Source organism: Oncorhynchus kisutch, linkage group LG15, assembly GCF_002021735.2.
Source record: "Oncorhynchus kisutch isolate 150728-3 linkage group LG15, Okis_V2, whole genome shotgun sequence".
Taxonomy (NCBI): domain Eukaryota; kingdom Metazoa; phylum Chordata; class Actinopteri; order Salmoniformes; family Salmonidae; genus Oncorhynchus; species Oncorhynchus kisutch.
In genome coordinates, this window is record NC_034188.2 from 58255888 (window position 1) to 58282716 (window position 26829).

General features: G+C 42.6%; 1 protein-coding gene across 1 annotated transcript in view; it reads left to right on the forward strand.

The window, feature by feature from the left end:
• The first annotated feature begins 262 nt into the window (after window positions 1-262).
• Window positions 263-26829, forward strand: part of pid1 (phosphotyrosine interaction domain containing 1) — a 46061-nt gene continuing 19494 nt past the window's right edge. Inside the window, exons 1-2 of the mRNA XM_020503038.2 lie at window positions 263-490; window positions 14157-14303. Coding sequence (XP_020358627.1) covers window positions 461-490; window positions 14157-14303 — 177 coding nt within the window. The 5' untranslated portion in view covers window positions 263-460. The remainder of the gene's footprint in view (window positions 491-14156; window positions 14304-26829) is intronic.

A 26829-nucleotide genomic window follows, 5' to 3' on the forward strand; every position in this document is an offset into this window, starting at 1 on the left:
ATGTGTCTGTTGTTAAAACAGGGTTTTTAGAAGTGCGCCATCAACCATCAAAACCATGACCATTTGGGCAAACCATAATACCATAATACAGCAATTAGTAAACCAAGCAACACCGACCAAAATTGCTTGAAATAATGGCAATATTTTTTATGTGAGCCTTTAATATTCAGTCAATTTAATTATTTTGCGACATTCAAGCAGGAAAGTTTGTATGTCTGTAAAAAAGGGTTCTCTGGCCCCCTGTCCTGCCCTTCCTTGCGGCTGTCGCTACCGCCCCTTGCAGACCAGTCTCGGGAACTGCTCGCAGGCGAAAGCTTCATCAAGCTCCATTGGAATTCACTGTCTGTTTTCTCCAGATTGCAGAAGAGGAGAAGCAAGCGCCGAGAACAAGCAGATGTGAGCTGGACTACATATCGAATAACCAGCAGCAGTAGTTACGGAAACCTTTGATTCTACTAAAATGTGGCAGCCAGCGACAGAGCGATTGCAGGTATGGTTGGATTAGTATTCCTGACCAGCGCATATTTATGGGATGTTTGTCTGTCTGTCTGATTTTTAACGGTATGAAAAACCATCGTGCATATTAACCTGGTGTCTGTGCTTTGATGTGTTTTTTTGTTTGTGTTTTTTTGCTCAGATGCAAAACACAAAGGCTTTCCTGGATGGTTTGTGTGTTTCAGTCCTATCATTGCACACATTATTGTTTTATTACGCAGGTGGCCGCCTGCGCGATGGTGGGCTCGTTTTGCTTAATTCAAATACTCTCTCCCTTTCGTGTTGCCTCTTCCCTCTCCCGAGTAACCCCATTACCCAACTAGATCTAGGCTACGTTGTGTCGCGTTCATACATTCATACATGCCTAGGTTACAGTGTAAGATATATGTTTATCAGACTCCTGGCCTTCTGTTTTTCATCATGATAAACCATTCCGAGAATTTTCTATATTGTGTAACATCTACTTGCTGGACCCAATGTCTGTCAAGCTGTTTTTTAGTTTGAGTAATGTTGCAGAGGTCATGGAACATCCTATAGCAGGGATCACCTTGAGCGGATGGTCAGGGTGCCAGAACATAATTACAAATCATTTGTAGACTGCAAATTGACTGCAAGAATCCCAAACAGATCTAATATTTGACTGAGACATCATTTCAAACCTTGCTTACACATATATATATATATATATATACGATGGCATATATATCTCTATTATACAGGGGTGTAAAAAGTCCCCAACTGTCATACTTGAGTAAAAGTAAATATACCTTCATAGAAAATGACTCAAGTGAGTCACCCAGCAAAATACTGCTTGAGTAAAAGTATAAAAGTATTTTTTTTAAAGTAAATGGCACTGTTAAAATATACATAAGTATCAAAAGTAAAATTAAAAGTATGAATCATTTCAAATTCCTTTGAAACTCAGACATAAAGTTCTTGTTTTTTTAGCCAGGGGAACACTCCAACACTGAGGCATCATTTACAGATAGCCAGGGGAACACTCCAACACTGAGACATCATTTACAGATAGCCAGGGGTACACTCCAACACTGAGACATCATTTACAGATAGCCAGGGGTACACTACAACACTGAGACATCATTTACAGATAGCCAGGGGAACACTCCAAAACTGAGACATCATTTACAGATAGCCAGGGGTACACTCCAACACTGAGACATCATTTACAGATAGTCAGCGGTACACTCCAACACTGAGACATCATTTACAGATAGCCAGGGGAACACTCCAACACTGAGACATAATTTACAGATAGCCAGGAGAACACTCCAACACTGAGACATAATTTACAGATAGCCAGGGGAACACTCCAACACTCAGACATCATTTACAGATAGCCAGGGGTACACTCCAACACTGAGACATCATTTACAGATAGCCAGTGGTACACTCCAACACTGAGACATAATTTACAGATAGCCAGGGGAACACTCCAACACTGAGATATCATTTACAGATAGCCAGGAGAACACTCCAACACTGAGACATCATTTACAGATAGCCAGGGGAACACTCCAACACTCAGACACCATTTACAGATAGCCAGGGGAACACTCCAACACTGAGACATCATTTACAGATAGCCAGGGGAACACTCCAACACTGAGACATAATTTACAGATAGCCAGGGGAACACTCCAACACTCAGACATCATTTACAGATAGCCAGGGGTACACTCCAACACTGAGATATCATTTACAGATAGCCAGTGGTACACTCCAACACTGAGACATAATTTACAGATAGCCAGGGGAACACTCCAACACTGAGACATCATTTACAGATAGCCAGGAGAACACTCCAACACTGAGACATCATTTACAGATAGCCAGGGGTACACTCCAACACTCAGACATCATTTACAGATAGCCAGGGGAACACTCCAACACTCAGACATAATTTACAGATAGCCAGGGACACATTCCAACACTCAGACATAATTTACAGATAGCAGGGGTACAATTCCAAGTGAGTCCGCCAGATCAGAGGCAGTAGGGATGACCAGGGATGTTCTCTTGATAAGTCTGTGAATTGGACAATTTTCCTGTCCTGCTAAGCATTTAAAATGTAACAAGCACTTTTGTTTGTCAGGTAAAATGTATGGAGTAAAAAGTACATTATTTTCTTTAGGAATGTAGTAAAGTAAAAGTTGTCAAAAATATAAATAGTAAAGTACAGATACCCCCTCAAAACGACTTAAGTAGTACTTTAAAGTATTTTTACTTAAGTATTTTACACCACTGCCTTTATGCGTGGGAATACTTTGGAACAGATTCCCCAAGTTAAAATCACTTGGACCTGATTTGCTGGCGTTTTTACAGGCTTTTATGTCCAACAATAAAAATACTAAATTAAAAACACTTTTTTGAGGGGGGGGGGGTCAGAACTTGGGGGGCCAAATAAATAAATCACCCGCAGGCCATGTTCAGCCCGCAGGCCGCAAGTCAGGGAACTCTGCACCGTAGTCTCACATAGCCACAATGAAATTACAGCAAACCGAGGTGTCATTAATAACTTAGCCTACAGTTCAAGTAATTAACACGGATTCTCTGACCTGTTTGGAAGTGGTGAAAAATGGTTAATGACACGTATTTTGATATCCAGGGGCGCGGGGCAAGCCGTTCATTGAGGCTGGCTTCACGTTTCCTGTAATGCTATCCAGATGTCGGGTCGACTACTTTGCCAAATGAAGTTGCACAATCCCTCTCACAGTGCTTGCCCAGGCATCAAGATGATTGAATCTCATAGTAAACTTGGGTAAATAGTTTTAAGAGATGCTATCTACATATTTTACAACTGCACACCGTGAAATACTACTACACTAAGAGGTTTATTATATTGTAATTATTGAGTAATTACATCTTACACCAGCCACCAGACCAGAAAGGACCAATTTATTCCCATCACATGTTCTGATGTCCATAAGGACCTATACACTTAACCTCTACTTCTGCACAATTATGTTTGTCTTCGTGAATGTACAGACTGTTAAAATCAATCATTCATTTTCATAGGGGCCTCCCAAGTGCTAACCCCCTTCATCTTTTGGTCACAAAATATTGGCGTAATGTGACCAAAGTGCCTATTTAAGCATGTCTCAAAAATATTTTTGGAGGCTTAGGTTGGTTTTCAGATTCAGTCTGGCATCCCCTGATCTGTTCATTACAGCCTAGTGGTACTAACAACGTGGCCTGGCCTGCATGTGTTCTGATGCTGATCTCCATACTCCATATGCTGGGTTGACTGATGGAGCCTGTCCCAGCTTACCGAGCATCGAGTGGCGGGCCTCAGCTCTCCATACCTCGGCCCTGTGATCAATCATGTCCCCAGGGAAAGTACTGAGATGACATATGGTTCTGAGGGAGAGCCATTTATCACATGGTAATGGGGCTGTTCCAGCTCGCTGCCTAGCTGCATGCGCACTAATGCCCCTTGTCATGTGACCCTGTGCCCCTAACGATGCTTAGATGTCGTTTAGTTCTGTATCTGAATGATATTAATAGACCCAGTAAGAATGAAGGTTCTGGTAAAAAAGAGGCCTAGTTACAGTAGTTTCTCACCATTAAAGTGACAGACATTTCTGGTTCTCTCAGCGACTCACCACTGAACTGTTGCCATGGTGACGCTCGATGGCTCGCTGCTGCACTGATCAGTCGTTGTAGCCCGTTTGTCATGTATCCTATACATCCGAGAATGTTGTATTTGGCTGTTTTGCTCGTCGTTACCATGGTATCCTCCTTCTTTTTCTTTCTTCTCACTTCTAATGCCATGGTAACGTGCAGTGTCTTGCTACAGGAAGAAGAGATATGGGCCAATGTTAGAGCAGACACCTTTTCAGGCTGGTATTAAGAATCTGCTGTAAGTGTCAGATGGAGAGAGGGATGATGAAACATAAACAACATGACATTGTGTTTGTGTCAACAAAATGGCCCCCGTGGTACCAACAGCTTTAAATGTCCCATATTAAGACATATTTTTGTCCAATTGCAACACAGGATGTATCATGCATCATTGTCTACTTCCTCTTCTCTTCCCCCCTCCCCCCATTCCTCTCCTAACACATCCCCCTGAAGAATCAGTTTCAAGAGCCCCCTCTCTCCCCGGTATCGCTCAGCGATTTTCAACTGATTTCACAATGTGTGCTGTGCCGATCTGTGCTCACACACACGCACACACACACACACACACACACACACACACACACACACACACACACACACACACACACACACACACACACACACACACACACACACACACACACACACACACACACACACACACACACACACTTTGCTCACAACCATCTCCCAATGTATATACATACGTTCCTCTTACTCAGCACCTCTCATTGCCAACAGTGCTTTCATAGTTCTCATTTTGTACATTGACTACATTCCCATTTTATTTGACATGGGAAATTGGCTGAGCAGACATAATGTCTGGATCCTGACAGTGCAGAAATGTGTTCAGCTTCCGGGCCTGTTTGAGGTCACTCATGGTCAGAAGCACCACTAGGTCTGTCTGTTTGGGGCTCCTGTGGTCAGGGTTGGGTTGGTCAGGCCTTTGCTCTGCTGGAAGGAGGAAGTTGTGAGAAAAACAAGCTTCTCCATGGGGATTCAACAACAGTGCCTTCTGTAATTATTGGTACAGTGGCTCTATACTCCAAAACTTTGGATTTGTGTGACTGTCAGCTTTAATTTGACGGTATTATCAATCATATCAGGTGAATTGTTTAGAAATTACAGAAGTTTTTGTACATACCAGGATCACGGAGGGGGGGGGCATTTCCAATCGACTGTTTAACTGTTGTTTTATAGGTGTCATGGTTTATTTATTGAATTGAACACTGTGAATATAGCATGCGTATTATGTCTCTCTGTCAGGGTAGTTAATGTGTTGTGTTTACTGTATCATTGTATATGCGGGGGCAGGTTAACTGTGGTTATTTACGTCAGAGAGTTGACAATGTTTTTACGGCCAGCCGGATGGGGTCTGTGGTTGGCTTCTGTCAATGTCCACCTCCCACAACACCATTGACCCACCAATTAGAGTGATGACAGCCCACCTCCCACAGAATCAAGCCACCAATCAGGGCGCAGGACCTCCCACAGTCCTCTCTGGATTTAGCCCTCTCAGATGCTTGTGAAACGTGGTGGTTCCACTCATAAACTGGTCCAGGATCAGAGGCGGAGGCCGTTAACACAGTCTGACAGGTCCAGGGTGATACGGCTGGCTCATACCATGCTAGGGGAGAGGGGTTCCACTTGTGGTTTGGAAGCTAACCACTGGATGGGCGTGGGTGGCTTCCTGACTACCTGTCCTCCGCTGCTCTAGCTGTGTTTTTAATGCCATGGTCAGGCTGCAGATGGAGTAAATGTGTGTGTGTGTGTGTGTGTCGTAGTGAGTTGAGGGGCCAAGGCTGATGTTGGTTTATGTGAGTGTCTGGCCAGCCAGCCAGAATGAGAGAGAGAGAGATGGTCTGATAACAGTCTGAGACCAAGCTGAGATGGCCCACTGTCTCGCCCTAACGCCAACATACACCAGCCCAGCTCTCAAATATCTGTTCGTGTGCTCCACACTGCTCTTTCATCTTCAGACTGGGTGTGTGTCTATGTGTGTGTGTGTGTGTCTGTGACTCTTCGTGTGTGCGTCTAGTGGAAAGTTTTGGGTTCAGTTCCATTAAATGCTACAGTACATTCGGAAAGTATTCAGACCCCTTGACTTTTTCCACTTTTTGTTACGTTACAAAAAATATCCTTATCTACACACAATACCCCATAATATCAAAACAAAAACAGGTTATTAGAAATGTTTGCTAAATGTTTGTTATTAGAAATGTTTGCAAATGTATATATAAACTCTGCAAAAAAAGAAACAGCCCTTTTTCAGGACCCTGTCTTTCAAAGATAATTCGTAAAAATCCAAATAACTTCACAGATCTTCATTGTAAAGGGTTTCAACACTGTTTCCAATGCTTGTTCAATGAACCAAAAACAATTAATGAACATGCACCTGTGGAATGGTCATTGAGACACTAACAGCTTACAGACGGTAGGCAATTAAGGTCACAGTTAGGAAAACTTAGGACACTAAAGAGGCCTTTCTACTGACTCTGGAAAAAAAAGATGCCCAGGGTCCCTGCTCATCTACGTGAACGATTGTGGCGAGGGCAATAAATTGTAATGTCTGTACTGTGAGACGCCTAAGACAGCGCTACAGGGAGACAGGACGGACAGCTGATCGGCCTCGCAGTGGCAGACCACGTGTAACAACACCTGCACAGGATGGACATCCGAACATAACACCTGCGGGACAAGTACAGGATGGCAACAACAACTGCCCAAATTACACCAGGAACACACAATCCCTCCATCAGTGCTCAGACTGTCCGCAATAGGCTGAGAGAGGCTGGACTGAGGGCTTGTAGGCCTGTTGTAAGGCAGGTCCTCACCAGACATCGCCGGCAACAACGTCGCGTATGGACACAAATCCACCGTCGCTGGACCAGACAGGATTGGCAAAAAGTGCTCTTCACTGACGAGTCGCGGTTTTGTCTCACCAGAGGTGATGGTCGGATTCACTTTTATCCATGAAAGGAATGAGCATTACACCGAGGCCTGAACTCTGGAGCGGGATCGATTTGGAGGTGGAGGGTCCATCATGGTCTGGGGCGGTGTGTCCCAGCATCATCGGACTGGGCTTGTTGTCATTGCAGGCAATCTCAAACGCTGTGCGTTACAGGGAAGGCATCCTCCTTCCTCATGTAGTACCATGTAGCACTGCAGTACTTAATGCAGCTGGTGGCTACACCAGATACAGACTGTTCCTGTTGATTTTGACTCCCCCCTTTGTTCAGGGACACATTATTCTAATTTTGTTGGTCACATGTCTGTGGAACTTGTTCAGTTGTTGAATCTTGTTATGGCCATACAAATATTTACACAATAACAACAGTTTACAGTGAGAGGATGTTTCTTTTTCTATACATACAGTTGAAATCGGAAGCACTTAGGTTGGAGTCATTTAAAACTTGTTTTTCAACCACTCCACAAATTTCTTGTTAACAAACTCTAGTTTGGCAAGTCGGACGTCTACTTTGTGTATGACTGTCACGCCCTGACCTTAGTTATCTTTGTTTTCTTTATTATTTTGGTTAGGTCAGGGTGTGACAAGGGTGGTTGGTTTAGTTTTTGTATTGTCTAGGTGTTTTTGTCCTGTCAAGGGTATTTGTATATCTATTGGGTTTTAGTATGTCTAGGTATATGTAGGTCTATGGTGGCCTGAATTGGTTCCCAGTCAGAGACAGCTGTTTATCGTTGTGTCTGATTGGGGATCCTATTTAGGTTGCCATTTTCAATTTTGGTTTTGTGGGTTATTGTCTATGTGTAGTTGCCTGTCAGCACTCGTGTCATTTGTTTGTTTGTTTGTTTGTTTGTTTGTTTGTTTGTTTGTTTTGTTTGTTTAGTGTTCTTTGTGTAATAAAAGAAGAATGTATTCTTATCACGCTGTGCCTTGGTCTCCTCTTTATGACGAACGTGACAATGACAAGTAATTTTTCCAACAATTGTTTACAGACAGATTATTTAACTTATAATTATCTATATTAATTATATCACAATTCCAGTGGGTCAGAAGTTTACATACACTAAGCTGACTGTGCCTTTAAACAGCTTGGAAAATTCCAGAAAATGATGTCATGGCTTTAGAAGCTTTTGATAGGCTAATTGATATCATTTGAGTCAATTGGAGGTGTACCTGTGGATGTATTTCAAAGCCCTCTTCAAACTCAGTGCCTTTGCTTGACATCATGGGAAATCAGCCAAGACCTCAGAAAAATAATTGTAGTGCAAAGTGCAAGTCAATCCCAGAACAACAGCAAAGGACCTTGTGAAGATGCTAGAGGAAACAGGTACAAAGTATCTATATCCACAGTAAAAGGAAAAGTCAGACTACGGTTTGCAACTACACATGGGGACAAAGATCGTACATTTTGGGGAAATGTCCTCTGGTCTGATGAAATAAAAATAGAACTGTTTGGCCATAATGACCATCGTTATGTTTGGAGGAAAAAGGGGGAGGCTTGCAAGCCGAAGAGCACCATCCCAACCGTGAAGCACGGGTGTGGCAGCATCATATTGTAGGGGTGCTTTGCTGCAGCAGGGACTGATGCACTTCACTAAATAGATGGCATTATGAGGAAGGAAATGATGTTGATATATTACAGCAACATCTCAATACATTAGTCAGGAAGTGAAAGCTTGGTCGCAAATGGGTCTTCCAAATGGACAATGACCCCAATCCTACTTCCAAAGTTGAGGCAAAATGTTTTAAGGACAACAAAGTCAAGGTACTGGAGTGGTCATCACAAAGCCCTGACCTCAATCCTATAGAAAATTTGTTGGCAGAACTGAAAAAGCGTGTGCTAGCAAGGAGGCCTACAAACCTGACTTGGTTACACCAGCTGTCAGGAGGAAAGGGCCAAAATTCACCCAGCTTATTGTGGGAAGCTTGTGGAAGGCTACCTGAGACTGTTGACCCAAGTTTAAACAATTTAAAGGCAATGCTACCAAATACCTATTGAGTGTATGTAAACTGCTGACCCGCTGAGAATGTGATGAAATAAATAAAAGCTGAAATAAATAATTCTCTCTACCATTATTCTGACATTTCACATTGTTAAAATAAAGTGGTGATCCTAAATGACCTGAGACAGGGAATTTTTAATAGGATTACATGTCAGGAATTGTGACAAACTGAGTTTAAATGTATTTGGCTAAGGTGTATGTAAACTTACGACTTCAACTATATATATATATATATATAAATAGTAGAGTGTTTTTAGATATACATATACATATATATATATAAATATATATAAAAACATTTTACGTAAGTATTCAGACCCTTTACTCAGTACTTTGTTAAAGCACCATAACAAAGTGATTACAGCCTCGTGTCCTTGGGCATGACGCTACAAGCTTGGCACACCTGTATATGGGGAGTTTCTACCATTCTTCTCTGCAGATCCTCTCAAGCTCTGTCAGGTTGAAAGGGGAGCGTTGCTGCACAGCTATTTTCAGGTCTCTCCAGAGATGTTCAATCGGGTTCAAGTCCGGGCTCTGGCTGGGCCTCTCAAGGACATTCAGAGACCTGTCCCGAAGTCACTCCTGCATTGTCTTGGCTGTGTGCTTAGGGTCGTTGTCCTGTTGGAAGGTGAACCTTCGCCCCAGTTTGAGGTCCTGAGCGCTCTGGAGCAGGTTTTCATCAAGGATCTCTCTGTACTTTGCTTCATTCATCTTTCCCTCAAACCTGACTAGTCTCCCAGTCCCTGCCACTGAATAACATCCCCACAGCATGATACTGCCACAACCATGCTTCACCGTAGGGATGGTGTCAGGTTTCCTCCAGACGTGACACTTGGCATTCAGGCCAAAGAGTTCAATCTTGGTTTCATCAGACCAGAGAGTCTTTTTTCTCATGGTCTGAGTTCTTTAGGTGGCTTTTGGCAAAATCGAAGCGGGTTGTCATGTGCCTTTTACTGAGGAGTGGCTTCTGTCTGCCCACTCTACCAGAAAGGCCTGATTGGTGGAGTGCTAAAGAGATGGTTCTCCTTCTGGAAGGTTCTCCCATTTCCACAGAGGAACTTTGGAGCTCGGGTTCTTGGTCACCTCCCTGACCACTGCCCTTCTACCCTGATTGCTCAGTTTGGCTGGGCGGCCAGCTCTAGGAAGGGTCTTGGTTCGAAGCTTCTTCCATTTAAGAATGATGGAGGTCGCTGTGTTCTTGGGGACCTTCAATGCTTCAGACATTTTTTGGTACCCTTCCCCAGATCTGTGCCTCTACATAATCCTGTCTCGGAGAACTACGGACAATTCCTTCAACCTCATGGCTTGAGATTTTCTCTGACATGCACTGTCAACTGTGGGACCTTATATAAACAGGTGTGTGCCTTTCCAAATCATGTCCAATCAATTGAATTTACCACAGGTGGACTCCAATCAAGTTGTAGAAACATCTCAAGGATGATCAATGTTAACAGGATGCACCTGAACTATAAATAAGGTATTTCAGTTTTTAATATGTAATATATTTACAAACATTTCTAATAACCTTTTTTTTTGCTTTGTCGTTATCGGATATATTATGTAGATTGATGAGGAATAATAAGGCTGTAATGTAGCAAAATGTGGAAAATGTCAAGGTCTGAACACTTTCTGAATGCACTGTATATGTGGATCACAGGAGTTTGGTGGCACATTATTTGGGGAGGATGGGCTTGTGGTAATGGCTGGAGTGGAATGGTATCAAATACATCAAAGACATGGTTTGATACCATTCAATTTGCTCCATTACAGCCATTATTATGAGCCGTCCTCCCCTCAGCAGCCTCCACTGATGTGGACGTTACAGACTAGTGTTTGCAATGGTGTACATCAGTCAGTTTGTGTGTTGAATGAGGTGGTATGTGCAGTATGTATGTATGACTAGGCTTGGGCAGCATCCAGATTGACCTTCATACCGACCATATAACATCATGGGATGTTCGGTAATACCGGCAAATGTATATAGGTTCAGAACTGTTGTGAAATAGCACAGGTACAAATAGAAATCAAACTGGATGGACATCAGAAATAGAGGAAGGACTAGAAACAAACAAAAAATAACTATTGTAAAATAGACTGTGTCTGTAAAATGTTAATAAGATGTATAAATTGAAGGTAAAATCCGAAGTGTTAGTTTACTCCAATTGGGGGATCAGTTGTAGGGTTTGCGGGGAATAATAATAAAGGTATATTCTTTAAAAAAGTATGTATGTCTCTATAGGTATGTGTATGTATATATGTCTATATGTATGTATGTATGCGTGCGTGTATGGATATATACATTTACCCCCCCAAAAATTTGGGATTGGAAATTATGCAGACAATTACATTGATGGATGCAACTTTCTTTCCGCAATATTAAAGCTGATCCACCCCTTAAAAAATAATAATACCGTCACTGAACAGAAGGGCCTCTATTTTAAAACCCCACTGAGCATCTGAGATCAGAAGCTTAGCAACGCTAACAAGTACATGTAAAATCCCAAAGAGAATGCTAACTAAATGCTAACGAGCGCATAGCGAACATTTTATACAGTCTCTGACCTAAACTATTTGCAGGACAGACATCCCAGCTCATAAAGTTATAGAAGTTGTCTGCAAAAATGCTACTCACAGTTTGCTGCACGCACAAAACTAATTCTAAACAGCAAGGGTCTTGTTACCAAGCAAAGCTTGATTTAGCAAGAAGCTAAACAAACATTGAGTTGTGAATTCCATAATTTAACTAGATCACCTGGCACATGCTGCTCAACAGTGAGTGACTCACAAGGCTCCGGTCTCTCGTTTGTTGTGCGCTTGTAAACAAACACCATGTGACTGGGACTACCGGTGAACTTCATAATAAATAATTATGTGACAGGTGAAATGAAGAAAGCAGTCTTCTTTATTTCCTAATGTATTGCACAAGTTGACTGCAGGTATTTACTTAAAAAGTAGCTACTACATTTCAAAGAAATAGTTTCAATAGTATTGACGACATTGGAAAACAATCCCGTGGATTCCAAATATCCCGGGAAGCGGTATATACGGTATACCGCCCAAGCCTATGTATAACCCCTGTAATCAGTGTCTCTGCCGTGTCAGTGGGTTGTTGTACTGTGGCTTACGCTATGATTGACCTGAGAGCCTGCCGACTCCAGCAGAAAATCTCCCTGAGGGCTGGGAGTGTACCACCCCATCTGTTACCTGTGAACTATAGACACATAATCACGCAGTCGACGCACACACACGGACGTGCACACACATGCTTGTGCATACAGACACATATCATAGTTGACACACGCACGCACAAACACACACACACACATACACACTCTCTAGAGGCAATCTAGGCCAACCTGAACACTGTTTAGTGTTTGTCAATTTACATTTTGTCAGTTTCTTTCTACATTGGATACACTTAGGCAGCCCGGCCAAGGATTTCAATAGCAGAAAGATCCTGTACTGTGTCTCCTCTCATCTCCCACAGAGCTATAGAATCCTCCTCCTCTCACAGGCGAATGGTCACTTCTAAACGGTGTAAAATGTCTACTCCCCTCTATTTTCAAATGCTCTCTCACAATCCGTAACATTCAGCCAAAAGTTATTTGGGAAAAGTAACGTGCCTCGCTCACGCGTGAAATGTATACCAGTGTTTACAAGGAAAATGGGCTGTTACTGAGAATGTGGCGTACCTTTTAAAAACACATGTCTAAAGAAGTCAGTGAATGGGCTAGATGAGGACCAGACTATACAGACAGAGCCTGCTGTGTCAGAGAGAGAGAGATAGATGGAGGGAGGGATGGGTAGAAAGAGAGAGAGAAGGAGAGAGAGTAGGGAGATGTAGAGAGAGAGGGAAATAGAGAGAGAGGGGGGAGAGAGAGTGGAGAGAGGTAGAAAAAGAGTAGGAGAGGGAGAGAGAGTAGAGACAGAGTTAAAGAGAGAGAGAGAGAGAGAGAGAGAGAGAGAGAGAGAGAGAGAGTACAACCAGTATTGGGGATCAATGTCTATTCCTTGGTTCCAGAATCAGAAACTCCTCATCCCCAACCCAAATAGAATCAATGATATGTGTAACTCGATGCGGCTATTTTTTAATTCAGAGGAATAATGAAAATATTATGAATAGAAATCCAGTTTTATTCCGCACGGTGCCTTGAGAGACCCCCCCCTCCAATCCGGGCTGACCACAGGAATGTGGAGCACTGTCAGGAAGCCATAAAGTGCTGACGCGGAGGTCAGCGAGCGTTCACACACGTGGCTTTAGTTTCAAAACTGCCTCTCCTCTTCTTCTCTTTTAGTCTCTTCTTCTTTTCTCCTGTTTTTCTCTCCTCATCATCTTTCCTCCTTGTCTCGTCTCTGTCAAACCTCCTCTCCTCTCCTCTCCTCTCCTCTCCTCTCCTCTCCTCTCCTCTCCTCTCCTCTCCTCTCCTCTCCTCTCCTCTCCTCTCCTCTCCTCTCCTCTCCTCTCCTCTCCTCTCCTCTCCTCTCCTCTCCTCTCCTCTCCTCTCCTCTCCCACAGGTGGAGTTTGGGTTGTATGATGGAGATGTAGTGGGGTCTTTTAGGAGGATGAGCAGTAACTGTGGCACTTCCGGTGCTTGGTTTTAGATGGCCTGTCACAGTGGCTTTACTCTGGTTTGGGGTGACAGTCCCTCTTCTCCTGTTCTTCAGCTGAAATGTGGACAGCAGATGAGGGACCTTCTCGCTCTCTCTCTCTATATGTGAAGTGTCCGTCAGAACAGGAGATGAGAACCAAGCCGCCTCGTCCCAAACTGGAATCTGGTGTTTTGTAAGGCCGACCAGAACCACATGTTTGCTCTGGTCTCCCACCTACAGAGCAGGGAATTGGATTGTGGAATTTCTGGGTTTCCTTGAAAAAGCCTAACAAAACCGAGCAGGCTAATTAAATCATGACTCGCGCAATTTCATCTGAATAGAAAGTACTAGGAATGTGGGAACTAAGAATGTTGTGGTTGGGTGGGTGGGTTGGATGGATGGGCATATTTCATTATTTCTTGATTGGTTGATTGATTGACCATGACTCTATGTCCCTCAGCACTTCCAGACGATGCTGAAGACCAAGCTGAACGTGCTGACACTGAGGAAGGAGCCGTTGCCCACGGTGATATTCCACGAGCCAGAGGCCATCGAGTTGTGCTCTACCACCCCACTCATAAAGAAAAACACCCATAACGGCTACAAGGTACACACACACGCACGCACACACACACACACACACACACACACACACACACACACACACACACACACACACACACACACACACACACTGGTAAGAACAATGGGCTTGTGTTAGAACCGTAATCCTGGCACGTATCGTAGGTGTGTGTTATGGGCACGTGTCTTCTATCAGTGTTGTGTGTGTGTTTGCCTAGCTGTGATAACTGTCTAATTTAGATCTTTATCCTGCGAGCTGCCTGAGTTAAAGTCTATTCTCTGTGTTCAACCTAAAACAAACAGAAACAGGCCTGCAGGTGTTATGTTGGTTGTAACTGAGGCAACTTCCAGTTGTGTGTGTGTGTGCATTTGTGGGTGAGATGGTGGAAGATGTTTGGCAGGCTTGTTAAGGCTTTCACATCAGCTCATTTGGACAAGGTTTTGAATATAAATACACACCAATCCACTGGCTCACTTATGATCTAACTCATTCAATCACAACACACAGAACACAGACAGCCAAAAGACAACTTGACGTTTCACAATGGACAATGAAGCTCTATTCTATTTGAGTGACCAGCTATGCTATGTGCTAGTAGAAAGATTAAGAGGGGTGCAGATGGAGATCACATGACTGACTGATTAGAAGAGCAGACACTATTTAGTGCAGAGGTGCTGATCTCTGTCGGGACACGACTTGTTCCAGAACACCTGTGAAAATGTTCCGCTGAAACCCAACCAGCCATCCTTTATGACTATCTGGCAGGACAGGAGAGAACAGTGGGGCTTTTGGTCTTTGGGTCTGGGGCTCAGCACATCCAATGGGAAACTGACAGTCTCCATCCCAAATTGCACCCTGTTTATTATATATTGCACTGCTTTTGAGGCTTTGGTCAAAAGTAGTGCACTATAAAGGGAACAGGGTGCTATTTGGGACTCACATACTGACTGGGGTTTTGGTCTCTAGCTTGTGTTGCGGTGCCAGGCTAGCCTAGCCTTGGGTGTATGTGCATGCCTGTATTTTTTCCAGACATCTTCCTCTGCTGAATTGTGAGGTTGAAGCTGATCACTTGAAGCTCCTCAGTGGACCTCTCTATCCAGTGTGAACTAGTAACGTCTGAAATCTGCCTGTATACTACGTCTGTAGTGTACACGCATGCATGCACACACACACACACAGTCCCCCTTCCTTTTCCTCTCGCCTCAGACGTCGCTCCTTTCAAGGTAGCTTCGAGAGAGCTTGGTTTAGTTGCCATGGATACCACTACATCTATTTGTCGGAGAATGCCAGCTACAAAATATTTTTTTATTTTTTTTTACTTACTCACCCTGACTCTGTGCTTTTCCAGGGCTTTCAGTTTGAATAGGAAAGCAGAGGAGAGAAGAGGTGATTTCCACAGCTACAGAAGTAGGCTTTTTAAAGGGGCGGGGATTTTAATACTAACAGTTGCATTCGAGGTGTGTAAGTGTGTGTGTGTATGCAGTCTGGTGCACGCTTGTGTGCTCACTGTGTTTGTGCATATTTGGTTATTTCGGCATTGAGTGTGTGCGTTTATATGTGTTTCAGCATGACAGTCAGCCAGCCTTTCTCACTGTTCCCCTCTCCTCCCCCAACCCACAGCCTCTTTCTAACTGGAGACTCTCAGTGTGTTTGAAGGGATCAGTTTGAGCAAGATGAGGCACAAAATTGCTAATCTTGATCACATAGGCCTAGTTATTTTGGCCTGAGGTGATTTGTAGATCAGTGATTCTGCACAGACACTGCTCTGCTCTCCCAACCCCAGAGCCTTGGATAGGAATAAACAATATGGAGAAACTTCATCCTAGCCTGTCATGGGCGCAAGGTGAAGTTAATACCATATTGCTCATAACGGTACAATCAGATCTCAACAAGTGCCTAGGGTGGTACGGGGTTGATTTGGGATTGGGCCTCTCTTTGCCCTACCCTGCTCTCTATACAACCCAGATACCAATCTCTGCCATGGAGTCCATAGCTGTGGTCAACACGCGTTCCAACCACGTTCCAACCACTCCCTCGTCACTCAGTCAACACTGGTAGGAACCACCTTGACTCAGAGGAGCTGCAGAGGGGTATTAGTCTCTTACTTACCTTCAGAGAGGAATCTAATCTTTCACACTCTGTGTGTATGTGTGTGTGTGTGTGAGAGTGAGAGTGTGTGTATGTGTGTGTGTGTGTGTATGTGTGTGTGTGTGTGCACTTTGTGGCTCTGAGATCTACTGCTCTTTCAGGTAATGAAGCAGGGAGAGGAAAAGGAAAGCTCCTTATTTCAGTGTGCTTCTGAAAAAAGATGCTGCAGTTTGGGAGGGAGCTGAGTTTTCCATTCGGTGTTCCCAGCTTTGAGACAGAACACTGACTAACCAAAGAACCATACAAGCACCCCCTGTGAGTGTGTGTGACTTGGATGTGATCCAGGAAGCGAGAGCTAATCGCCTGGCATATCCTTGATTATATAACGACATGGCTGCGGAGGGCAGCAGTGGCACAGTGTTTCCATGGAGACAAAGCTGAGGCCACGTGTGCACTGAGGATCTGGGTACTCTGCTGCTCGTCATCTAAAAGATTCAACATCAGTGTTCACGCCACCGTTTCCGCTAGCATTATATTGCCCTCCCTCTCTCTACCTTGGGAACTTGTTTAATTGATGTTTTTGACGACTTTGGTTAAAGACGCCCAGGAAAACACTGGTTCCCAGTCGCAGTGTGGTCTCTCTGACAGGATGGCGTCTGTTACACCACCAGACCTTTCATCAGGCCCTCTTATCTACCCTCTACTTGTCTCAGCCTTACTGAACACACAGTTGATCTTAAGACTTATTTTAAAAAATGACTTTTTCTAAACGTTTAGCATTCTCTCAGTGGAATATACTTATGGATGTCAAGGGAAGCCAAAATAGTGATATATTTAGTTTGTGTTTCATCATTTTCCTTAAATTTGCAAGTGGCTGAATGTATCTCATGGGAGAAAGCATCCGAGTGAAACATCACTCCTCTGTCTCTGTATGTGTAGCCCATGTATCTGATGCTGTCTGGCCAAAAAGAGTTTGACATTGTTGCCGCCCATAGCATTGAATTCAATAGCAATGGAAGCCAGCGAGCATTTGGCTAGCTACCTAGCTAAAATCTTCCCTTTCCTAAATAAGCCTTGGATATAGGGATTTGGACTTGTGGTTTTACTTAATTCTCCGTACTCACCAATGATTACAATTCTGATTCTGATCCAACCATGAATTAATACAGAGGATGGAAGTTCAATATGTAGCTACATGTAGTAGGCTAATGTTAATTAGTTGGCTCATCGTTGCCCATGAAAGGAAGTCAGGTAGCATAGTCTTGGACAACAAAAACAAAACAAGTTTTCTCTATGGCATTCCTCTACAAGTAGGTGAGGCAACATGTTTTTCTACTTGTGTGCGTGCGGGTGCACACACACATACACCAATCATTGCCACGGACAGCCACATGATATTTAGCTTACGTTGATTGGACTAGGCGTAAAATGGTTTGTTTTTGGTAAGTTGTCACTGTTTTAGACTAAGCGCAGGCGGCTCGTGTTTTCTTTCCGACATGGGGTAACTCACCGTGGTTCTAAATCAAATGTGGGAAACATTAACTTGCTTGGCCATGCTGTAGGTCATGCAACTGTTTGTCACATATAATGTGCTTTGTGGACTTCACCGGACAGCTGTGCTTTCCGGTTATGTGATGAAACAAAGATATGGTTAAATTTATTCTGCCATTGCGTGACTGTCGCCTTGTTTTCTCTGCCTTATATAGAGCAAACAACATCATTATCACAACACATAGGTTGTAATATGGCTTTTTTCCCTCAGTGGTTTTACCCACACACCACCACTACTGCATTCTCTTATTTGTTTTATGTTAACCTCCCTAGTCTTATTGTGGTCTGTCAAGTGAAAGACGGCTTACCCCTGCCCCTGTGAACTCATATCCCTTCAACCCAACAAACAACCAGATCTGCTTAGACCTCAAGGTTATACTTAGATGTATATATACATTTGTAGAACGCTAAACAAAAATATAAACGCAACATGTGAAAGTGTTGGTCCCATGTTTCATGAGCTGAAATAAAGATAAGATCCCAGGAATGTTCAATGTGCACAAAAAGCTTATTTCTCTCCAATTTTGTGCACACATTGGTTTATGTCCCTGTTAGTGAGCCTTTCTCCTTTGCCAAGATAATCCATCCACCTGACAGGTGTGGCATATCAAGAAACTGATTAAACAGCATGATCTTGACACAGGTGCACCTTGTGGTGGGAACCATAAAAGGCCACTCAAAAATGTGCAGTTTTATCACATAACACTGCCACTGATGTATCAAGTTTTGCGGTACCGTAAAATTGGCATGCTGACTGCAGGAATGTCCATCAGAGCTGTTGCCAGAGAATTGAATGTTTATAAGCTGTCTCCATTGTCGTTTTAGAGAATTTGGCAGTACGTACAACCGGCCTCACAAACACAGACCATGTGTATGGCGTTGTGTGGGCGAGCGGTTTGCTGACGTTAACGTTGTGGACAGAGTGCCCCATGGTGGTGGTGGGGTTATGGTATGGGCATAAGCTATGGAAAATGAACACAATTGCATTTTATCGATGGCAAATGGAGATACCGTGATGAGATCCTGAGGCCCATTGTCGTGCCATTCATCCGCCGCCATCACCTCATGTTTCAGCATGACAATGCTTGACAATGCACAACCCCATGTTGCAAGGATCTGTACACACTTCATGGAAGCTGAAAATGTCTTAGTTCTTCCATGGCCTGCATACTCACCAGACATGTCACCCATTGAGCAAGTTTGGGATGCTCTGGATTGACGGGTACGACCGCGTGTTCCAGTTCGCGCCAATATCCAGGATCTTCGCACAGCCATTGAAGAGGAGTGGGAAAACATTTTACAGGCCACAATCAAGAGCCTATGCAAAGGATATGTTGTGCTGCATGAAACAAATGGTTATCACACCAGATACTGACTGGTTTTCTGATCCACACCCCTACCTTTTTTTAATGGTATCTGTGACCAGCATTTCTGTATTCTCAGTCATGTGAAATCCATATATTAGGGCCTAATGAATTTAATTAAATTGACTGATTTCCTTAAATGAACTGTAACTCGGTAAACTCTTTGAAAATGTTGCATGTTGTGTTTATATTTTGGTTCAGTATACATTTGAATTGATTTAGTTTTGTGTAACGTTGGTCATTTTACTCTGACCAATTGGTTTCATGGACACAAGTTTGAGAGCACATCTTCCCTGGAGTCTTTGGTTTGCTTGAGAGGATACTGGAATTCTGTTTGCAGACAGACCCAGGGAAGGGTAGGAGTATTATTGTCTGTTTTCAGTTGTTTTGGAGAACAGTGATTTCATAACCATCTGGGCCAGTCGGGAGCTGTGCACTATGTGTGACAGAATCCCTTGAGCTCTGGGAAATTCTTCTCTGGTCCCGGTCCTGTCCCGGTCCTGTCTCTGTATATTACATTAGCTCTATTTCACTGTGTGATTCTAAGAAAAAACACTCAAGCCAGATTTTCAAGCTTTGTAGTACATGTGTGTGTTTGACAGATAGGGAGAGAGTAAAAACAAGAGAGAAGCGAGTGTGAGAACATAGATCACGTGTCTGTCAGTGATGCTTTTGTCTCACTTTGTACTTTGTATTGTAATGTGTGTGAGATGATGTGTGTGTTACTGGTGTCTCTTTGTATTCGAATGTAAATGTGTGAGATGGTGTGTGTGTGTGTGTGTGTGTGTGTGTGTGTGTGTGTGTGTGTTTGTGTAAGGCAGATGTCTGCTTTAAATTAACTACTTTCTCTTGACGCTGACAATCTCAGCCAGGGCTTTCCTCAGATTGGTCCCTTTGATATCAAATTCACTCTGGTTTGCTTTGTGTGCCTGATTTAAAAGGATACTTATGGATTTTATCTACTTCCCCAGAGTCAGATGAACTCGTGGATACCATTTTTATTTTTATGTCTCAAGTATGAAGGAAGTTAACATTGTCTGCCGAAACTACTTCTATCTAGCATCAGTGCAATGATGAAGTCTATGGTATGCTAGCAGATACCATAGACTTCCAGCCATTGCGTTAACGCTAGTTAGCAACTTCCTTCAAACAAAGACATAAAAATGGTATCCACAAGTTCACCTGACTCTGTGGAATTAGATAAATGGCCTCATTGTCAAAATCCCAAAGTATCCCTTTAATAAACCAATAGAAAAGTCCAAAAACGTTCAAACCGGCCTATTTGGCACTCCAGGCAGACTCAAGCAAACACTCAAAGTATCTGTGAACCCAAGTCTGAACCCAAGTCTGTTTTTCCTCAACATCTCTCTTCCTGTCTCTGCTTTCATTTCACAACATCACTTAACTTAATTTTAGAGCAAAGCACTTCTGTATTTTTGTCTTCGAAAAGAACAATGAAAATATTGAATGGGAGAGGGGGATATAAAAACAGGAGATGCTGAAGTGCGAGTGCAGTACAACAAGCTGTCTTAGAGACAGATAGTGGATAGAATCTCACAGAAAATATCTGGTCTGGTGGCAGGAATGCTGTGGGGTTCTGGGAGTGTGAAGGACCCCATTGTGGGTGTTGAGGTGGCTCTGTGGTCTCACTGGGATGTAGCCTACAGCGTCTGTTTTGTCTTCACACATACACAAACCCGTCCCCAGTCTCCCGCCCACAAACAAACACATACAAACAAACAGGTATTGTTCTTCAAGACAAGCCAGCAAGCACATACTTAAAGACATGCTCCGGTACTTTGGCGACTAGTAAGAATTTTTTCAACCTCCTGCTTTGGGCTGGATGTGTCCATGTGTAGTTCATACATGCATAATCTATGAGCAGAATTACTTACCTCAATTAGCTAGCCACGAAATCCCTATTTTCAAAGCAATTGTTTTCTGAAAGCTGTGCGGCTCCATTTTCCCTACATTTACCCCCCTGTGGGCCAGCCCCCAGCAATTTGAGTTTCAGCCAATGAGCTTCAGCACCTCACCATTTGAGTGACAACTAGCAAGACGCACTCACAGTAGAGCGAGAGAGCAATGGTGTGGTGCACATTAGAGGTTGACCGATTAATCGGAATGGCTGATTAATTAGGGCCGATTTCAAGTTTTCATAATAATCGATTGTATTTTTGGGCGCCGATTTCTAAAAACATGTGTATATATTTTTATACCTTTATTTAACTAGGCAAGTCAGTTAAGAACACATTCTTTTTTTCAATGACGGCCTAGGAATGGTCGGTTAACTGCCTTGTTCAGGGGCAGAATGACAGATTTTCACTTTGTCAGCTCCGGGGATCCAATCTTGCAACCGTACAGTTAACTAGTCCAACGCTCTAACCATTGCACTCCACAAGTAGCCTGCCTGTTACGCGAATGCAGTAGAAGCCAAGGTAAATTGCTAGCTAGCATTAAACTTATCTTATAAAAAACAATCAATCATAATCACTAGTTATAACTACTAATTCAGTTTAGCAGGCAATATTAACCAGGTGAAATTGTGTCATTTCTCTTGCGTTCATTGCACGTAGGCAGAGTCAGGGTATATGCAACAGTTTGGGCTGCCTGGCTCATTGCGAACTAATTTCCCAGAATTTTACGTAATTATGACATAACATTGAAGGTTGTGCAATGTAACAAGAATATTTAGACTTAGGGATGCCACACGTTAGATAAAATAACGAACGGTTCCGTATTTCACTGAAATAATAAACGTTTTGTTTTCGAAATGATTGTTTCCAGATTCGACCATATTAATGAACAAAGGCTTGTATTTCTGTGTGTTATTATGTTATAATTAAGTCTGATTTGATAGAGCAGTCTGACTGAGCTGCAGAAGGCCCATAATCATTCATTCAAACAGCACTTTCCTGCGTTCTGCCAGCAGCTCTTCGCAAGCACAGCGCTGTTTATGACTTCAAGCCTATCAGCCTAATGGCTGGTGTAACCAATGTGAAATGGCTAGCTAGTTAGCTGGGTGTGCGCTAATACCGTTTCAAACGTCACTCGCTTTTAGATTTGGAGTAGTTATTCCCCTTGCACTGCAAGGGCCGCAGCTTTTGTGGAGCGATGGGTAACGATGCTTCGAGTGTGGCTGTTGTTGATGTGTTCCTGATTCGAGCCCAGGTAGGGGTGAGGAGGGGGACGGAAGCTATACTGTTACACTGGCAATACTATAGTGCCTATAAGAACATCCAATAGTCAAAGGTATATGAAATACAAATGGTCTAGAGAGAAATAGTTCTATAAATACTATATTAACTACAACCTAAAACCTCTTACCTTGGAATATTGAAGTCTCATGTTAAAAGGAACCACCAACTTTCATATGTTCTGAGGAAGGAACTTAAACGTTAGCTTTTTTACATGGCACATATTTTACATGGCACACATTTTTACATGGCACACATTTTTACATGGCACATATTGCATATTGGCACATATTACTTTCTTCTCCAACACTTTGTTTTTGCATTATTTAAACCAAATTGAACATGTTTCATTATTTATTTGAGGCTAAATAGATTTTTATTTATGTATTATATTAAGTTAAAATAAGTGTTAATTCAGTATTGTTGTAATTGTCGTTATTACAAATAAAATAAAATAAATTGTCCGATTAATCGGTATCCGCTTTTTTTTGGCCCACCAATAATCGGTATCGGAATCGGCATTGAAAAATCATAATCGGTCGACCTCTAGTGCACATATGTGCACATTTGTGATGCAAGTCCCAATTTTCAGGGACCACTTTTGGCTCGTGGAGCTACTTTCAGAACTACTGTCTAAAAAGTATGCAAAAGCACCGGAGAATATCTTTAAACAAACTCCCACACTTTCACATGCAGCTCTGTCCTCAGCCAGCTTTACTGGGCTGATTCAATAAGCAGAGAATAATGTTAACAACCGCCTCAGGATTGCAGAATTCTCAAGGAGTTATTTGGTAGTAATGTTATGTTAGGGGAGGCCTACAGAGAGGGACCTCAGTAGAGACAATGGGCAAATGCCAAATACCCTTCTATCCCTTAAATGCAGTGCCTTCGGAAAGTATTCAGACTAGAGGTCGACCGATTATGAATTTTCAATACCGATACCAATTATTGGAGGACCAAAAATATCGATTAACCCTTTCACACGTACCATCACACGGGTGGGATCGTTTTACAGTGGTCCCTGAAGCGTAAGATCACACCCGTGTGATTAGAACACTAATTTAGAGAATGGCCAGTTTTGAATGACGCAATAATCCGAATTTGAGCTTATTTACACAAATACAGTCCTTACAAAGTTATGTCCAGAATGTGAGCAGTTTATTTTTGGATGCAATGTTCAGATATTCACAGAAGTATCTATAGCATAACACAATCATCCTAATCGGAAAACTGTAGGCTACATTTGTCCTAGCGCTAACTGAGGAAAGATTGACGGCAACACAAGCGGTCATATTTTCTAACTCTCGGCTGACATAAACTACACTATGAATTAGCTAATAGCAATTACTATGCATAATTAATCACATCACGGGTGAGCTCACCACGCAGCCAGGCTTTTTTTCCTCACAGAAACCAAAGATAATAAGAGAAGACAAGATTAGTTTGGTCTGTTTATAGTATGTATGTATACTATACTACATAGTATACTATGTGCGCATTACAATCTATGAAAAAATCTGAATGTCGGCCACAGGGAAGGTGGACCACCTGACAGGAGAGAGAAACAAACCAGACAGAGAAACATCGAACCAGACTGTGTGCTTGACTATAACCTCAAAATGGGAGCAGTGGATAAGGCAGACATCATAAACAGCTTTGTGGAATGCACTCAGAAAACGACCAAGTGGTATGAGATATTTTTTTCAGGGTAGCTTCAAAATACAACATGCCAATACTTCTGACGCATTTAGCATTGTTTTACAGCGCTAATAGAAGAATGTAACTAACTACATAAGCACGATGGAATATAACACCATAAAAGGTGAGTAACATGAGTAACGTTACCTCGCGTGTCCACAGTTATAAGGAATATACACAAATATATTATGCTCCATACACACAGTGAGCTACGGTAGAAACGGTATAACACGACACACAAACTATTATTAGGTAATAAGCCACTTACTTTGATAGAAACGCAATCTGGATTTGAAGATGGGTGTCTGTAGTGACGCCTCTAGCAGCGCTGTGTGTCAAGCATTGCTAAGAGGATGGGGCGGCAGGGTAGCCTAGTGGTTAGAGCGTTGGACTAGTAACCGGAAGGTTGCGAGTTCAAACCCCCGAGCTGACAAGGTACAAATCTGTCGTTCTGCCCCTGAACAGGCAGTTAACCCACTGTTCCTAGGCCGTCATTGAAAATAAGAATTTGTTCTTAACTGCCTGGTTAAATAAAGGTAAAATAAAAAATAAAAAAAGAGCTGCCGTCAAATGCAGTAAAGTTTTAATGAATGCTTACAAGTCTGCTGCCGCCTACCACCGCTCAGTCAGACTGCTCTATCAAATATCAAATCATAGACTTAATTATAATATAAATAACACAGAAATATGAGCCTTAGGTCATTAATATGGTCAAATCCGGAAACTATCATTTTGAAAACAAAATGTTTATTTTATTTAACAAGGCAAGTCAGTTAAGAACAAATTCGTATTTTCAATGACGGCCTAGGAACAGTGGCTTAACTGCCTGTTTAAGGGCAGAACAACAGATTTGTACCTTGTCAGCTCAGGGATTTGAACTCGCAACCTTTCAGTTACAAGTCCACCGCTCTAACAACTACACTACCCTGCCGCCCCAATTATTCTTTCCTAGTTAATATTGCCTGCTAACATTAATTTATTTAAACTAAATATGCAGGTTTTAAAAAATATACTTCTGTTGATTCATTTTAAGAAAGGCACTGATGTTTATGGTTAGGTACATTTGTGCAACGATTGTGCTTTTTTTGCGAATGCGCTTTTGTTAAATCGTCCCCCGTTTGGCGAAGTAGGCTGTGATTCGATGATACATTAACAGGCAGCGCATTGATCATATGCAATGCAGGACAAGCTAGTTAACCTAGTAATATCATCAACCATGTGTAGTTAACTAGTGATTATGTGAAGATTGATTGTTTTTTATAAGATACATTTAATGCTAGCTAGCAATTTACCTTGGCTACTTGCTGCACTCGTATAACAGGTGGTCAGCCTGCCACGTAGTTTCCTCGTGGAGTGCAATGTAACCGGCCATAATCGGCGTCCAAAAATCCCGATTTCCGATTGTTATGAAACCTTGAAATCGGCCCTAATTAATCGGCCATTCCGATTAATCGGTCGACCTCTAATTCAGACCCCTTGACTTTTTCCACATTTTGTTAGGTTACAGCCTTATACAATTTTTTAACAAATATCATCAAATCTACTCACAATACCCACAATGACAAAGCAATTTTTTTTTTTTGAAATGTTTGCTAATTTATAAAAAATAAAAACATTTAAATTAAATATCACATGTACATAAGTATTCAGACCCTTTACTCAGTACTTTGACTTTGTTGAAGCACCTTTGGCAGCAGCGATTACAGCCTTGAGTCTTCTTGGGTATGATGCTACATGCTTTGCACACAGTATTAAGGAAGTTTCTCCCATTCTTCTCTGCATATCCTCTCAAGGTCTGTCAGGTTGGATGGGGAGTGTCTCTGCACAGCTATTTTCAGGTCTCTCCAGAGATGTTCAATCGGGTTCAAGTCCAGGCTCTGGCTGGGCCACTGAAGAACATTCAGAGACTTTTCCCAAAGCCACTCCTGCATTGTCTTGGCTGTGTACTTATGGTTGTTGTCCTGTTGGAAGGTGAACTTTCATCCCAGTCTGAGGTCCTGAGCGCTCTGGAGTAGGTTTTCATCAAGGATCTCTTTGTACTTTGCTCCGTTCATCTTTGCCTGGAAGGTTCTCCCATCTCCACAGAGGAACTCTGGTGCTCTGTCAGAGTGGCCATCGGGTTCTTGGTCACCTCCCTTACCAAGACCCTTCTCCTCCATTGCTCAGTTTGGCCGGGCAGCCAGCTCTAGGAAGAGTCTTGGTGCTTCCAAACTTCTTTCATTTAAGAATGATGGAGGCCACTGTGTTCTTGGGGACCTTCAATGCTGCAGAAATGCTGTGCCTCGACACAATCCTGTCGCGTAGCTCTACTGACAATTCATTCGACCTCATGGCTTGGTTTTTGCTCTGACATGCACTGTCAACTGTGGGACCTTATATAGACAGGTGTCTGCCTTTCCAAATATCAATCAATTAAATTTACCACAGGTGGACTCCATTCAAGTTGTATTAACATATCAAGGATGATCAATGGAAAAAGGATGCACCTGAGCTCAATTTCGAGTCTCATAGCAAAGGGTCTGAATACTTATGTGACTAAGGTATTTCAGTTTTTTATGTTTAATACATTTGCAAAAATTTCTAAAACCCTTTTTCACTTTGTCATTATGAGGTATTGTGTGTATATTGCTATCTTTTTAATATTTTGTTATC